Source organism: Lygodium microphyllum, chromosome 6 (genome assembly GCF_053477565.2).
Source record: "Lygodium microphyllum isolate KBCC chromosome 6, Lygodium_microphyllum_v1.1.10, whole genome shotgun sequence".
Classification (NCBI taxonomy): Eukaryota; Viridiplantae; Streptophyta; class Polypodiopsida; order Schizaeales; family Lygodiaceae; genus Lygodium; species Lygodium microphyllum.
Genome location: NC_141140.1, coordinates 111,506,929 through 111,524,897, shown reverse-complemented (window position 1 = coordinate 111,524,897; position 17,969 = coordinate 111,506,929). Strand labels below are relative to the sequence as shown.

Genomic DNA, 17,969 nt, shown 5'->3' with positions numbered 1-17,969 from the left:
TGTAGTAAACCTACTTAAGGAGTGATAAAATAATTGTGGACTTACAAAAGAGACCTGCTTGACTAAGCAATAGTAATAAAAGTTCCATACATAGCCATATCAAGTGTATGCATCACTAACAACAATCTGACAAAGGTAGGTGCCAAGCCAAAGACAAATGTCAATAAAGAGATGAAGAGAGAAAGTGTGAAATGAAACAATGAAACAAGAATTAAACTAGTTCTACCTTAAAAACCTTAAGTTTTAAACCATTAAGGGTTGTTCACATACGATATTTAGTTATGGCTTTACTCTTTGTAAAGTTTACATGCATATGTAAATGTGTTGATGTGGAAAGTGTATAACAAGTGTATGATTTTGCATAAATACCATAATTTTTAAATATTGTAAGTTTGTAAGCGACAATATTCTATTAGCAAAAAAATCCAAAAATTTACAAGTATTGGATATTACAACTTGTGGTGTTGGGATTTTTAGGGAGACTCTACAATTTCTAAAATATGCAGAGTCACACACTTTTCGCTGCTAACAGTATCCTCAGCTCGGCTTCCCATTAGGCATCCACTGCATACATGCAGCATGAAGTGAAGATCCCATTGTCTCACTATAAGGAGCTCAAGCTCAACTGCAATCTAGTGCGCAATATATGTAACATCCAATGTCAAGTAAATAGCTCAATACATAAAGCCAAATGGCTCTCGCTAAAGCAAAATTTGAATGCCAACTGAGAAACAAGCTCAATACATCAAGTGGATAGCATCTAGACATCCAATATACATGTAGCATAAGTTAGGAGCATCAAGCCCAGTAAAGATCTTCAAGCCCATAAATGTAGCATCAAATAGTATCCAATGGAATGAATGACTACCAATGTTGAAGCATCCAAGCTCCAATATCAACTTAAGAGCATGTCAAGAGCATAATCAAGTATGTGGCATCAATGGTATACATCAGGGTATACAATAGATATCTCAAATAGCATCAAGTAGCAATAACCATAAGCTTTTCCCAAATAAATGACATTCATCCCTACTATTATGGCAAGGAAATCTCTGAGAAAAGTGAGCCAAAAGTATGCTCAAATCAGCCCAATAGCATCTCATAACATTATACAGATGCTCAATAGATCTAGCATTAAATAGACACTCCAGAAAACATAAGTGATCTCCAAACAATGAGATAAGTGTTGTCCTCAACTGTATTACAACAAGCTACCATGTTTGCATAGTTAATAGCTAAAGCTTGATGAGTTAAAACCAATGCTCAATGTCGAGTATTAGTGCCAAGGGTGCCAGAGATGATTGCCTAAGTGCCAATGACCATATGGGAGCTAGAGGAGATGCCAAGAGTGGGCAACAGTAATAGGCACAATTCACGTTGTTGTTGCTACTCCTATTGGTATGTGTTATGATGTCAATGGGATTGGGCAAGCACTTTGGAGTGCTCAAGCAAGCATACTTAGGGCCTAGAATAAGCCCGCACAAGCTAAAGATCAAATACATACCATCGAAGGTGAAGCCATGGCTACCAATAGGGAAAGCCTACTATAGGTATTCAAATGGAAGTTGGAAGCAATGCTGCAAGCTCTCTTGGAAGATGGCTCTAATACCAGTTGAAGGGAGTGAGCACCTGAAGTGGAAGCATGTGAGCAAAAGCAAGAGATATGGTGGAAGGAGCAAGAGATAGATAGATAGATAGATAGATAAGAGAGAGAGAGAGAGAGAGAGAGAGAGAGAGAGAGAGAGAGAGAGAGAGAGAGAGAGAATGTGGAAACTCCAATAATCACAATATTCAAATGTCATTGAAAGAATAACAAATGAAGTGATAGTGATGGGCAACCTGTAGTGTACAAGTGTGTGGGTATTGACAATGTAACTAATACACGAGCAGCTAGGCACAGGGGCCTTTACCCCAAACATCCATTAAACTCCATCACCATGAAATCCATATTCTTCATCAACGTCCAAGGGTCCTCTTTGTGATTCTCCTTTGACTTTGTTGCCCCTCAACAAACAATGCTTTCCATCTTGTTCCAACCATGAACATATGCTTTGCTTTATTAGATTATCAACATGAAGAAGCCAATAGCGTATATAAGCACATACACTCACATAGTAATTATACCATAACTTATACACCGATTAGGTCCTCAAGTTTGGGACAATACTCTAACCTTACTCGACCCATCTCTTAATTAGACAAAATGTCATGTGCATGCGAAAATAAACCAACATCCCCTAGGGAGAGAGAGCATGAGAGGTTTTCCCTTATAGGTACAAGCAAATGTGGTGGTTGGCAACTTGAACTCTCAGCTTAAAATTTCCACCAATGACTAACCTTGACGACCCTTAGTAAGACAACAAAGGATTCCCATCTCACTCTAATCACCATCGCTTGACATCCAAAGCCACTCCAACTGCCACTTTTCATGCCATCAAGCTTCAATGACAATGACTCCTCCTCCTCATAATGTCCATACAACCATCCAAGCTGAAGTATGTTAGCATTGATAAGAGTGCCATGGGAGTGCCACTTAGCTAGGAGTGTGTAATGTTAAAAATTGCCACAAATGACACAAATGACAAAAGATGAATACCGCAAAAGGCAAAAGGTAAATAAAATCATAAATCCAACAAAAGCATGAGGTGCCATGAATATTTTGAAGGATTAATCATTTCGGACCACTCATAGTGTACATACAATACGCGAATTTCTAGGTTTATATAACTATTTGTAATATTATTTTGAGAGTTAGGCTCAACTCCCATGCAAGTTGTTATACTTCATGTGTGGGAGAGAGAGACCCAGAGTCAAGCAAGGTTGTGGGTACTAGCTTTCCATCCACTTTTGAAATATTAATTTGTTGTATGCATAGAATAAGAGGGACCAACCAAGAGCCAAAAAGAAGGCTAGGGTACCCAACTTAACCCATGTATAAAAACCAAAAAGTGAATGAATAAGCTAATTCTTGTGTGTGCAAACTTGAGATCTCTCTTCTTCTCCTTCTTGCTTATACTCTATGTCCTTTTGTATCGTCTTGAGCATGAGGGAGAGCAAGAGTGTGAGAATGAGAGACTTTAGAAGTGAAGCTCCTCTCTTGCTTTATGTTTTTCTCTTCTTCCGCTTCTTTTTGGATAAGAGGTGGAGTGGAGGAGAGCTTGTGTTTCTTCATTTCTTCTCTATATTTTTGCTTGAAGATTTACTCACTGATCAAGAGTCATGACATTGATGTGGAGGTAAGGAGGTGAGCTCACTATACCTTTTATCAATTTGCACATTCTTTCTTTCATGGGGATTAGGAGAGGAGTGAGTATATTGTAGAGAGAGAGAGAGAGAGAGAGAGAGAGAGAGAGAGAGAGAGAGAGAGAGAGAGAGAGAGAGAGAGAGAGAGAGAGAGAGAGAGAGAGAGAGAGAGAGAGAGAGAGCGAGAGAGCCATGTTGATGCAGTTGAAAATCTCAAACTAAATAAGAGTTTTGTTAAGTTCTACATTGTGCTTACAAAGAGGGCAACATTGGTGGCTTTGGGGAGTGCTTTTGAGGCTCTGAAAGCGAAGATTGTGGCCAGTGTAATGTAGAAGCAATCACTTGTAATGAAAAGGCACTAGAAACAAGGGACTAAAGCCATAAAAAGGTTTGCTTCTTCAAAGTGATTGATTGGTTTTTTACTTCCATAACTATCTCTACACTATTGTTTGGCTAGTAAGCCACTTGATATTAAAACAATTGTAATAGTAATGCATTTTCCTCTTTCCACATGACTTGCACGTGCAAATATGGTGTCTCAATATTGTTTCTCTTTGACATGTACAAGCAACTATGAACGTGAGATGTTATCCATTAAATGCTAGTTGTGGAAGCCTATAATATCTAAGTGATGTTCAAATTTAAGCCAACAAATTTTGAAGCATTTGCAATGTGCAATGCACTTGACTAAAAATTTAATGTTCATGTTGGCATTGATGTTTGGCCCGCACCCTAAATCTTAATATTATTTATAGCAATGATGGGCATTAGTGTGTAGAGCATGCCAAAGTTGGGTTTGATAAGATCAACACTTGCACTTCTTGCCTTTGAGATATTGTCCATGGAATCTTTCCTTGGAGAGTTGGACTATGAGAACCTTGCCTTGCATAGCTTGGAGAGGTTGAGGATGGGATTTGAGAGCTTAGAAAGCTTCAAGATGTGATTGTAGGAAAGGAGGCTAGGAGCAAGTTTTTAAAAACCATGTCACATCAAGTAGGCAAATTGCTTCGCTCAAAAAAGAAAAACCTACCACGATACGTCCGACAAAGCATATGTTGATGCTGTTTGCTTGCCTGATGTACCATGGTGGGTTCTTTTTAAAAGCTTGCTCCCGTTCCCCCTAGAATCACACCATGATGCTTATTCCCATCATCTTATTCAACTAAATCTTTATTATCAACATCATTATCATCATCCTCATCATCATCTTGATTAACTAAATCTTTATTATCATCATCATTATATCATTCTCATCAACATGATCATTAGCATGAAAAATATCAATCACAAAATCTCAGCATGAAGAATATGGTATCCGAATAAGTTTTAAAACATATGGATCACAAAGATGATTCTTAAATAAAACATGATCAAATAACTTGAGAACCATGTTAAAAAGGCACATACACAAGGCTTAGTTGCACAAAAGTATACACTTATAAGTTGGATTGCACCAAAGCATTTATAAAAGCAAGTAGTTTAGTCCCTTTCAACCCTAATCCTCTTAGCTAGCTACATATTCCTATGCATGATTGTTACATGCTTTGTGTGGATTGTGCAAATATACACATCTTGAAAGACACTAACTAACTATGCTTCTACTACTCTTGAAGGGCCTCTAGGGTTGTGCCTTGCATGCGCTTATCAACTTTGTAGTTCCACAAGATTTAGTTTGATTGTCTGAGAAAACAAAATTTTTTGAATCAGTAACTCTATGATCTTTTGATACAGCATGATTTATCTTTGGGCCTTTAGGTTGGGTTTACCAAAAAGTAGGGTGGAGCCTAGAAATATGGGAGAAATTCCAAAAGACAAAAGTCATGCAGTGATGACTATAGAGGGGCTAATCTAAGATCAAATTTCCTAATCAATTACTTAGGAGGCCCTTTTTGAGTCCATATTTTTCCTAATGTAGTCTCGACAAGTGGTTTAATGTCAACATGATAATTCTCTCTAATAAGGTCATTACACTCTACATGTATGCATTAAACATATCCTCTCTCCTAGTGCATGCCATCCTTATTTAAGCCCTTTCCAAAACTCTGTTGCTTTCCTCTCTCAAATCTACTCAAATGCCAACTCCATTTTTTTAATTTTCACTCGATTTGCACTCAAATAGCAATGAACCTACCTCTACTCTTCCCCTCTCTCTCCCTGCACAAACTAGTCCAAACCATTTAGTAATGTGCACACAACAATGCCCATAGCATAGATTACTCTTAAAGCATAACCAATTTACTACAACATCAGCAATATATATCTTCCTAATCTCTACTTTAGTTGATGAGTTAAGGGTTTTTGGGGGTATTTAAAGACTTTATATTGATTATGAAAATGCTATCTAATCCAATCTACTTAAAATAATGAACTCTTCAATTAATTTCTGACCAATCCCTAGTGTGTAGCCTATTCTAGATGTGCAAGTTTTAAAAGAGCTAGGTGCAAAATTGGGAGATCAAAATTTCACCTCTTAATCCTAATCCCAATTATGTAAGCCTCCTATTCTGTTGCATGGTGGGAATACAAGTATCTTAGAGTGATTGATTCTATTTATGTCCTAACAACAATGAAATAAAAAATGTCAAGTTTAACACATGACATATGGGACTTGGAGGGAATTCCTAATTTGCAAGACAGGATAGTTTGATGATGATTATATGCAATATATGAAACCTTTCAAGGGCTTTCATCCATATGGGGAGGAGCTAAATGCGTGAAAATAAAATGCAATCCATGTGGCTACATGTTGTGTTTAGAGAAGTTTCTTCGTTAGATGTTTAATGTGCAAGGGATGTTAGGGACACGACTAGGAGACTTGAGAACTTATGATGCTTAGGGGCTAGGAAAGTAAGTGATCAAAAATCAATCCATGCACACGCACACCCCCACACACACGCACGCGCGCACACGCACGCACACGCATGCACGCACGCGCATGCACGCACGCGCACACGCGCACACACGCACACACGCACACACGCACACACGCACACACACACACACACACACACACACACACACACACACACACACACACACACACACACACACACACACACACACACACACACATCAAAAAATTTATTGCACGCAAAAAGAAAAGAATAAGGAATACCATTAGAAGTGAAACCTAGTTGGGAGAGAGTTGGAAGGAGATGAAATTTTGTTGTAGTAGGTCTGAGCTATGGAATTATAGGGATTGAATGCTCGATGTTGTTTACCATAAGTTGGAACTTGCAAGATGATGGTTGAGTTGGCCTCCCCTCTTGTGGAGATTTTGCATCTAGTGGATTGTAAAGACCATTATCATATGTCTCTAGAATAAGTGTGAATACTTTGTTTAAGTGGAGACATGTTATGACAACTAGTCTACTTCCTCTCTTTTTGTATCAATCCATAATTATACTTTTTGATGAGTTTGGTGTGCTTCAACATTACAATGATGAGATCTCTTGAGTATGTGAGAACTTGAGATCCTCTTCTCTTTACAATGATATACAATTGTAGCTACTTTACAATATACCCTTTGTTTGAGTCCATTCAACTTGTTCTTTCTAATTAGAGTTGTAGATCTTGTGCTTTTCATGGTGAGATGAGTCATATATTTTCTTCTTATTTGTATTAGACATCATGTGTTCTTTGTGTTTTGGTAGTGACATATGTATACGTACATATAACACATGCAAACGCATACATACATGCTTGTGTGTGCATGCATGCACTTGCACACATGCACACGCGCACGCGCACACACGCACACACGCACACACACACACACACACACACACACACACACACAAGCATGCATACATATGTATACACACACATATTGTATATGCATATATGTACATGTATATATATGTATATGTGTGCATGCACATGCATGTTAAACATCAAGGATTTTAGACATCCATTTATGTACATGAAATGAAGTATATAGTTTGAGTTAGATTGTATGCTTTCTTTATGAGTTCATTGGTCTCATACTTTTTAAACAATGTTTGTGCAACTCACCATCTACATGATTAGGATGATGGGTACATACATTTATAATTGAGGTGTTTACTTGGAGCAATTAGGATGTTGTTGCTTCAAAATTGCATGATTGTTTATGGATAGCATTTGGAGAGCCATATCTTCCTATTGATAAAGGAATTATATAAATGTCTAAAGTTACAATCATAGATGACATGTCAAATGAAAGGCTTTGATTGTTAGCTACAACTCGAAGAGGAGAAGTTATTGGGATGTAGAGGTGCAAAGGCACAACCAAATGAGATTGATGTGCTTAATGTCAGAGATGTAGATTCAGAGTGATTGAATTACTTACTTCTATTTGTAAGTTTGGCAAGCATAGACATTGTCTCCTTCATTGAGAACTCATAGGTGGGGAACGATGGACGTCCCTTGTTGAAGAGAGGATGATGGACTTCCTTTGTCGAAGACAGATATATTTTTGCATAATAATAGAAGTACAATTTTGTAGAATAGGAGGAGGGTGTAGAGGTGGAGTCATTGGTGGTTAATGGAGGAGGATAGGGAGAGCTCTACTTAACCCCCTCCCCTCCTAGTCTACTGTAGGGCTACTCCCCCAATTCTTCATAATAAGACAATTTTTGTGAGAAAGCTAGAGAAGGCAAGCCTATGAGAGCCTAAGAGTAAGCCTATGAGACGGTAGTGAGTAGCACACATGACAAGGGGGACAATAGGATAGCACTTACAAGTGTTCAAATTGTTGTGCTCAAATTGAACCACCCTTGCACCAAACTAGAAAATCACCTCTTTTTCTCATGGACACTTTTTTTAGTTGAATGCACTTGATCTATTGCCATGTGGAAATGTGAATGATTGCCATGACTCCTCTCATCTCCTTTATTCAATGTTCCCCACTCACCTCTTGATAGCCAATGCGAGACAGTGTTGAGGCTGGTTTGTTTCCTATGGTATAACATTAAGTTCTTTGAATGATTTTAATCATTTTTGACTACTTCAATTTGCAAATGCATCAATTTTCACAACATCATTTGAGATGCCATCAATGGGGTGAGGGGAATTGAAACAATAGGAGGCTTTATATTTGTTGAGCTAATCAAAGTGTGCTACTAGCATAAGGAAAACTGGCACTATGTGTTGGACCCATGCAAGATGTGGTTGTCAGGGCACCTATCAAGCACGGATGTGCAATGCCCCTCCTCCATTGCTCTCTCTTCATCTCTCTAGCAAATTATTTGATTGTGTCATAGAATGTACAAATACTTTATAAGTAGACATATTTGTGCTTGCACAATAATAGAAACAAATAAATGTAGGAGCAATGTTTGAACAAAAGCAAGGATATTTGAGTGAATAGAAACAATGAGACGAGATAATATGTTGCATAAGACAAAGATCATATTAGATCAATTGAATTCACAAACAACGAGGAACACATAATGACATTGTTACTGATCTGCAAAGAGTCCTTTTTTGTGAGCTTTGATATTGACAATGATAGCTCTCCTTAGCACCATATGCAAATGTGATGCAGCTTCAAGCAAAGTGATATTATTGGCCTCATGCCCTCAATAACTATGAAAGTCTTATTGCATTTTGCACTCATGATCACATATCACAACAATTAAACACAGACAAAAGAGTCGAACGTGGATACACGTCATGGAATGCAGTTATGGAAAAAGCAATCCAATTCTATAGAAAAAAGTCGAGCAAAACCAAAGGAATGAAGAAGTGACGTGGGTACCGGATATAAAGGGCAATATATTTGAAGGGAGAACTTGTATGTGCTATGAGCTGCAATAACACACTAATAAAAACTTTCCAAAACCAAACAAAAGGAGAGCCGTTTCCCGCCTCCTACACTTGGCCATGGCGTCGTTTTACCAGGGCGTCGCGAGAGAACCAGCGAGGGAGAAGACCCGAGTTTGTGAGCTGCCGCCTGCGCCGATGCGAAGTCCCGACATGCACCGCCCTATCGAGCAGGCCAGCGGCTGCTCCTGCAAGCTCTGCTGGGACGACACCAGTCAGCGGCATCACCACCACCATGCCTTTTGCCAAGATTTGGCAAAGGAACGGATGAGTCCGGCCATGGCAGGGGACATGAGGAGCCATGCAGTGCACCAGGTTTTGACATCCCCCAGTGCTTGCCCGGCGCCCGGCATGCCCGCTCGGTCTTGCCATCGATCGGAATCTACCTGCTCACTACATACCCCCTGCACAGATAATCCTGCACGTGGCTCTTGCACAGACCATTATGCCTCCTTTTCGCCGAATTTTTGTGGGGTTAGAACATTGAGGGGACATCCGGCCTTCTCTGCTTCAAAATTCGACCCGGTACACATTTTCGAACTCCTATAGGATGACCATATGCTCGTGGTTTGTGCTTTCGGATCAAACTGATTTCATGCTTCAAGGTGCCGTCACATAGGATCTAGGGGTGCACTAGTCTGAGAGAGGTCTAGGTGCCTCCTGTGCCTGCAAGTGTGGCTCTTGAGAGTTTTAGGCTTGTAGACATTGTGGCTTATTGTAAGGTATGCAAATATCTTGGGACATGGCATGGAGCATGATGTCCCATGATAGATTTAAATGCTTGTTGTACAAGCAACCACAACAATAGTAGTTACATAATCACATTGTCATGGTGACATCAAAATGGCATACGCGAATACGTTTGTTATTTTGGAATAGTTTTTACATTGACTAGGGCCACAAGACCTATGTAGACAACACCTCAATCACAACGAGAGAAAAGGAGAAGGTAGAAATATAATTATGGAATGGGCTCACAAGGTAAGCAACCTCTCCATGGATTTAGATTATTGTAGATATCTTTTTGAAAAGGGATTGCTGCCACCATGATTGGGAACAAGAATAATTAGTATAAAATGTGAAATTAGTAGAACTTTTTTTGGTCAAGTTATGATTGAACTATTTAATGAGAAGGTACGAGAATTGAATAACTTGCTTAGTGTAGTTATGGCTGAATTATTTGGTGAGAAGGTATGTTTAGCACTAGTTTCTGCTTAGTTACTAATGGGTATGTAAAATAATAGTCCATGTGATGAATTATGGTTGAATGGCTTGTGAATTACTTTGGATGTGATGAATGTTTTGAAAGATCATTCTCCACAGATGGGAAATGAAAGCACTTGACATGAGAAATACAATATTCCTAGAATGGAGCATGCTAGTTACTAGACCTGAGATGAAAAGACTATATTAGTGTTTGATTCAAAATAGGTCATAGGCTATGAGGCTGATTTCAAATGTTCTAGGATTATGTATTTAGTGATTACTCTTGAGCACAATATATTTAATGATTGGTCTTGGATGCGAAAAAAATGTGGTTTTAGCTAGCCTTTGTTAGAAAAATATCAAGTAACGGAAGCAAAGTAATGAAGTTGTCGTATAGACTAAAAACAAAACAAGAGAAAAATAACACATGAACTCAAAAATAATGAACTCAGTAAACAGAATCCATATACAAAAGAATAAGAGTGTCTACAACCACAAGTGCTATGGTCGACCAATAGAGTGCTTCTAGGCTCCTCTCTCTAGCAAGATGTAATGTGTATGTATCCAATGATCAATAACATGGGAAGATAGGTCATCTATAAATACGTATAAATAAAGCAAAATCACAATCATGTTTGCCAATCACAAAAGCCACTATGAATGTTGGTTTGCTAGGCTGAAAATATGTAGCCCACTCAAAATGAAATGCATCTAAATAAATTGCTCGTATAGCCCATGATGTGTACTATGCTAATACCCTTGCTTAGATCATGAGAGGGATAAGTACAATGTAGCAATCTCCTCATCAATTGCTATATCCCAATGAACATGAGCAATAGCATCCTCAATATAAGTGGACTCAACATCCTCAACCACCTTTATCATTTAAGCATAATAGTGAGTTGCATAACTTTCAAAACAAAATCTTCTAATAGGTTATCTTACCCTACTAGACCTGTGCACCATTCGATCACTCAATGAAGCCTTTACATTACCATGTGCTCTATGTACACTTGGTGTCCTTATTGAGAGAATACTAAGCTCATCATGCAAACTCCTTAGAAAGCATATCATGACTATGCATTTTTTGCCTTCAACTAGATTGCTAAAGTGTTCCCTTGTGTGTGAATAGACTAGGAGCAAAGATTGCTCTTTGTCTTAACTCCATGTTAGAAGAGCAAAACAAGCAATAGAATAACAAATAATTCAAGATCAATGAAAGAGATGATGCACAATATGAAATTAGCAAAAAAAAAACACTATGAAAATTATCTCCCTATACTAAGAATCTACAAACACATGAATGTAGGATCGTGGCCACTCTCTCCTTTTGTAGACCAAAATAAAGAAGTTGTCCTACCACAAAGTAGGTTGGCCAGTAGCCAAATAATCAATATAAGGATTGTTTATAAATGAGGGTGTGGAAGCATGTGAACTTGTGAACCTATGATATGGCTTTTTCTAATATTTTCATCAATTAAAAGGCAAAGCAACTCTAGGATTTGAATCTGCTAGTCTACATTGAGTCTTGTAAAAAGCAATACTTAGGATCCACCATATCTACATATGGATGAGACTCACATGCCACACCATCACTTGCTTACTCTCTGGTACTAGAGTTGTGAGGGACGACACCACCACTAGGGCGAGAAGAACAATTTTGGGGCGATTACAGCCTTTGTTGCATGGCGTAAATTTGTGTTGGAGTATGAGGACGATAAAGGATGAAAGGGGTCTTTGCTATTCTCTTTCTTTTTCTTTTATTTTTACCATGTCACTTATAGTCCTTGTGGAGGTGTCCCTTCCATGGTAACCGTGAAATGTGTTTCGTTGGCACTAAAATACGAGATGGCTGAAATGTTTGAAACATTTGACACTGAAACACAAAACATCTAGAGTGAATGTTGGCTGAAACAAGATTTTTAATGGAAAACAATTGTTTTTTGGTGCTTTTTTGAGAGTTAGTGAATGCTCTATATATATGATTGTTAGAGATCAGCGCCTGTACGGGACTGCACAGTCCTGTTGGACTGTGCAGTCGGCTGCACAGTCGGACTGCCACGTGGCAGTCCGACTGCCTGCAGTCCAGTTGGCTGCATTTAATGCAGCCGACCTGCCCTGGTTTTCGCCCAGTTTCCTGGCTATAAATAGCCGAGGACTTCAGCAGTCTCCTACACTTCTCTGTTCGCTGATTACAGACTGGTGGCACACGCAGATTGTTAGCAGATATGAGTCAGCTCATGGTGTGAGTCTGTGTGCAGAGGCTGGGCATTTTATGTAGCATTTTATGCAGTATTTGATGGCACATTTTTGTGGCCATTTATGATGTATTTTTAGCATTTATTGCTGGCCGACCAGCATTAAATGCTGGCCGACTTGCATTTTATGCTCCCCACTTTTGTGGCTATTTATAGGGCTCCTCCTCCATAGTCTGTGGTGCTTCAGCCATCAGTGGAGATCCTTCTGGGAGAGAGGAGCCGGTGCTGAGGTGCCCACGCAGCCAGTGACTCACCGTTGTATGCTGCTGTCTCGTGTTCGATATGGATTCCATTTCCCGAGCATACATCTGAGTTCTCATCTGTCTACTGTGTTCATTCTTTCTTCTGTCTTGTGTTTCAGCATTTATTTCAGCATATTCTTTACGCTTCCATTGCTGCACCACTTCTGACATGGTATCAGATTTCAGGCTGCAACCTATTTGTGCTGTGTTTTCTTGCTGTTTTCAGGATTTACACCCTTCTTGCTGATCAGGCGCCTGTCCTTCCTGCTGGCGACTGCTGATTTGCTGCTGGCGACAGTGTTTCAGCATTTGCGTTTTGCGTTTTGCGTTTTTCTGGACAGATTTGCGTTTACTGCTGTTTCACTCTTTGCTGCCCGTGTTTCCTTCATCCAACTGCTGGCAACAGTCTTTAGCCCCTGTTTCTTCAGTTTGCAGCCTGTGTTTTGCTGTTTACAGCATTATTTTTGCCTGTTTTTCTAATTATTCAGGCCGTTTTTGCTGTTTTTGGCAGTTTTAACCTGATTTTTTCACTTTGTGCAGCAGCTTTTGGCTTATTCCGGTCAGCCTTTGGGTTATATTGCATGTGAACTCACTATTTTTGGTGTTTTTGGTTGCGGTTTGGCTGTGCTCACTCTCCAAACGACCTTCTTTTCTTCTACTTCTCTTTTCTACCTCCTCCAGATGGCTCTTCCCGAGGCGCATCTTGTCGGGACGGTCCTCTACAAGCTCCCCCCGGAGTTTGATGGAGTGGCCAATGCTTTGCGGGCGCAGACATCATCGACTCCTGTCAGTTTTACACATATGACCTCGATGCTTCTTGAGCATGAGGCATCCTTGAGATTACAGGGGCGGCTTCCGGCACATTATGGAGGTGAGGCTTATGTAGCTTCAGAAAGGGGTGACGGGAAGAAGAAGTCGAAGGCCCAGTGTTATCACTGTGGCAAGAAGAGACATTTGCGGAAGGACTGCAAGAAGTTAGCGGCTTCCAAGAAGAAGGAGCAGAAGACGAAGCAGGATGCTGACTCTACCGATGAGTCCTCTCCTTCATCAGACTCCGACTCCGATCCTCCGACCAAGGGGAAGTCCAAGGCGCGGAAGGGATCCTCTTCTTCGGATCGCGGGAAGGGCTTGGTTGCCCCTTCCTCGGCTGCTTTCTAGTGGTGGTGATGCGGTCATCCCTCACGACTCTCTTGTGCCAGAGAGGGAGTGTGAGCGGGTGTTGGTGGGGCTGCAGTGCCTCATCTATATTTTGATATAGATGCACAGGATCCAGAGAGGGATGTCCCTGACGCATCGACGGTATCTGGCAGTGAAATCCTAGAGACTGGAGTTGATTTTTGGGTTCATGATGAGCTGTTCTTCTTGATAGAGAGCGAGAGGCTTTCGTCTGGAGCTCACATGAGGGGACACTTTGGTGGTTTGGCCAAAGGCCGGGAATCCATGGTCACATGTTCAGAGACATGTTTGGCAGATTGGCTTTGTATGTCCTGAGTGACATAGGTGACATTACACAGAGAGCTGCTACGAGTCTTCTCTATTTTCAGGTGTTGTTGGTATGATCGACATCGACATCAGATACTCTCCGAGGCATCTTGGTGGTGGGCTGGCTACTCACCGCTTGGACATCCATGGTCCTTCTGGTGTTTCTTTGTTGTGTAGTTTATGATTCTCCATCATTGTACTATTTTATTGTATCAGATCACACATGATCTGAGAGAGGGTGTTAGCAGATATGAGTCAGCTCATGGTATGAGTCTGTGTGCAGAGGCTGGGCATTTTATGTAGCATTTTATGCAGTATTTGATGGCACATTTTTGTGGCCATTTATGATGTATTTTTAGCATTTATTGCTGGCCGACCAGCATTAAATGCTGGCCGACTTGCATTTTATGCTCCCCACTTTTGTGGCTATTTATAGGGCTCCTCCATAGTCTGTGGTGCTTCAGCCATCAGTGGAGATCCTTCTGGGAGAGAGGAGCCGGTGCTGAGGTGCCCACGCAGCCAGTGACTCACCGTTGTATGCTGCTGTCTCGTGTTCGATATGGATTCCATTTCCCGAGCATACATCTGAGTTCTCATCTGTCTACTGTGTTCATTCTTTCTTCTGTCTTGTGTTTCAGCATTTATTTCAGCATATTCTTTACGCTTCCATTGCTGCACCACTTCTGACACAGATTTCGTCTCTGTTCGCAGATTTCAAACAGGAGACAATGTAGACTGCAGCGGACTTCGAGGTTAACAGCAGGTTGCATCGTCGAGGTGGAGACACGCAGTCCAGCACACTGCGCCCGTGTATATATTTGCATATCTTTGTATTCAGCACACTTTATACAGCAGATCTTCATCTTCCACTGTCTCTCTCTCTCTCTCTTCTCTCTCTGCGTTCTCTCTCTCTCAGTCCTACGCTTCCGCACCGTTGCACTCTGACATGGTATCAGAGCAGTGTAAGAGGGCTGACTGAGCGCAGAACCAACCTGAAGAGGAGTTTCTATCATGACATAAATTTGCGTTTTCAGCGTTTGAGGGCAGGCAGGAGGGCTGTGCCTCGGAACAAGGCTGAAGCGAGCGTGGGCGCGCAGGAAAGGAGTCCAGGTGGTGGAATTGCTGCTGTTTACTGTTGTTTGACGAGGAGGAAGTTTGAGTTTTCAGCTTTCAAGTGCAGGTTTTGCTTTTCCATTGCCTCCGGCGGGTGAAGAAGTTTCAGGACGTGGATGAGCCTTAGCAGGCTGAGTTTTCACAGTCAGAGGGGGCTGCTTTTGCGTTTGTGAAGGCATTACAGGTGAAGATGTCTACAGAGATTGACTTGGAGTTCCAAACGATTATGGACCGGAAGGTGCCTGTCTTACCGGCTCTTCACGCAGATCAGAAGCTCGACGGCGACAACTACCACATTTGGCGCGTCATGATGTTGGCCATCCTTGAGTCCTATGATTTGGCGGAGCTTGTACAGGAGGAGATCGACCGGCCCTCGGTAAGAGATGAGTCCAAACTCTCTTTCGATGCTCGTGCGGAGTTGGCCAAGGCTCAGTCTCACTGGGATAAACTGAATGCCAGGATTCGTTCCTTTCTTTTTCTATCTTGCACTACAGCCGTGATAGCTCACATCGAGCACTTGACGGTGGCTCGGGAGATCTGGCTGGAGCTTGATCAGATGTACAACCGGATGACCCTTATGAAGCGGGTTTCTTTGGAGGTTCAGATGCGGACCTTGTCCGTAAACAAGTCTTCTTCGTTGCGGGAGCACATCAACAAGCTAAGACAGCTTTAGATGCAGGTTCAGAATGCGGGGAAGCCGATTTCCTCCGAAGACATGGCGATCACACTATTGTCCCAGTTGCCGCCACGACCCGGTACATTCTACTCCGTCCTTATTGCTTCGGGGCGAGTCTACTCTTCGGTAGGAAGAGTTGGTTCCTATGGTCTTGGACCAAGAGGAACAGCTAAAGGGACAGAATGCTTCCAAGTCAGAGGCGCTGACAGGTCAAGCCTCTCAGAAGAAGGGGAAGGACCAAAAGAAGAAGAAGGGGCATAACAAGTCAAAGAAGGACAAGGACAAGGACAAAGAATCCACATGTCATATTTGTGGAAAGACTGGCCATTGGAAGAAGGATTGCCCTGACAAAGACAAGAAGGACACCAACAAGGACACAAAGGATTCTGGAGCGGTGGCTGCACCCTCATCGGCTGCATTTCTTCATCTAGCTGTCATTGAGGACTCTTCACCGAATGCTTCTGATGCTACGATGACGGCTCCCCAGGCTCGAGAGTGGATCGTTGATAGTGGTGCCTCCCGGCACATGACTCCTTCATCAGATGGTGTTGCCCAGTTGCGACCCTCGCGTGGGCAGATTCTCATTGGAGATAGCTCTTCAGTGTCTATTGCAGGACGCGGTAAGATGCAGCTTATTCCCGATGGACGTGGTGGTACCCATACCTCAGAGGTCTTGCATATACCAGGATTAGGATATCATCTCCTGTCAGTTCATAAGATTTGCTCCCTTGGACTTTTGGTGGAGTTTGATAGTAACTCGGTGCGAGTCCTTGATCGTGGGTCAAGGAAGGTTCTATCATTCAGATATGAGGAGAACGACATCTATAAATTGAAGTCTTCCATCGCCCTCTCTACTCTTCTTCTTACCTCTCAGACACAGTTAGAGTTATGGCATGCTCGGTTTGGTCACCTCAACTATGATTATCTTCGGAGGGCGTCTCGTGAACAGCTTGTTCGAGGGTTGCCGGATATAGTGGTGAGCCAGCAGCCATGTGTCTCCTGCATTCGTGGGAAGCAGCATAGGGATGCCATTCCCCACACAGCTTCGCGGTGGTCTACTTCATCGATGGAGCTTGTATCTACGGATCTATGTGGCCCTATGAGGAACGAGTCCTTGCGTGGGAGCTCTACTTCATGTTGATCGTAGATGACTACAGCAGGATGACATGGGCCTATTTCTTAGCATTAAAGTCAGAAGCTTTCTCCCACTTCAAGGATTGGCTTCTCTTTGAGGAGAACCGATCGGGCCGGAAGTTGAAGACCTTGCGATCCGACAAGGGTGGTGAATTTGTTTCTAATGAGTTTGCTCGGTTTTGTGCAGATAAAGGTATTCACCAGGAGTTTGCTAATACCAACACTCCTCAAGAAAATGGCATTCTTGAACGGAAAAACCGCAGTGTGATCGAGATGGCGCGCACCGTGATGGAGCACCGACAGACCCCTCAGGTTCTGTGGGCCGAGGCTGTGGCTACTGCAGTCCACATCCTTAATCGATCCCCCACTTCGGCCGTTGATGGGATGACCCCTTTTGAGGCTTACTTTGGGACTAAGCCTGATGTTTCTTACTTTAGGGTCTTTGGGTGTGATGCTTCACATTCCCAAGGCTCACTGTGATAAATTTGAAGCAGCTTCCCGAAGACAGGTATTTGTTGGCTATAGCTTCCAGTCCCAAGGCTATCGATTGTATGATCTCGTCAAGCGGGATGTGTACACTAGTCGTGATGTGCGGTTTGTGGAGGTTCCGGCCATAACAACGGGTGAGGAGCATCCTGTTCTTGGGGATCCAGGGGAGAGTTGGGCTCCTGCTACAGTTTCACTGGAGCCCGTGCCTTTTGATTATGATTCTGTTTCTGACACAGAGTCTACTGTTCCACCGGCCACCCTTGAGGAGTTACCACCGGTGGATATTCTAGAGTCTTCAGCTGATGGAGAGAGACGAGGGGA

General features: G+C 41.9%; 1 protein-coding gene across 3 annotated transcripts in view; it reads left to right on the top strand.

Moving 5' to 3' along the window:
* Window positions 1-9,045: 9,045 nt before the first annotated feature.
* Window positions 9,046-17,969, top strand: part of LOC148034973 (uncharacterized) — an 85,501-nt gene continuing 76,577 nt past the window's right edge. For all 3 annotated transcript variants that reach the window (XR_015691137.1, XM_087679886.1, XM_087679887.1), the window contains exon 1: window positions 9,046-9,573. Coding sequence is in view for 2 of the 3 variants with exons in the window: in XM_087679886.1 (XP_087536012.1) it covers window positions 9,109-9,573 (465 nt within the window). In the remaining variant the exon portion in view is untranslated. The remainder of the gene's footprint in view (window positions 9,574-17,969) is intronic.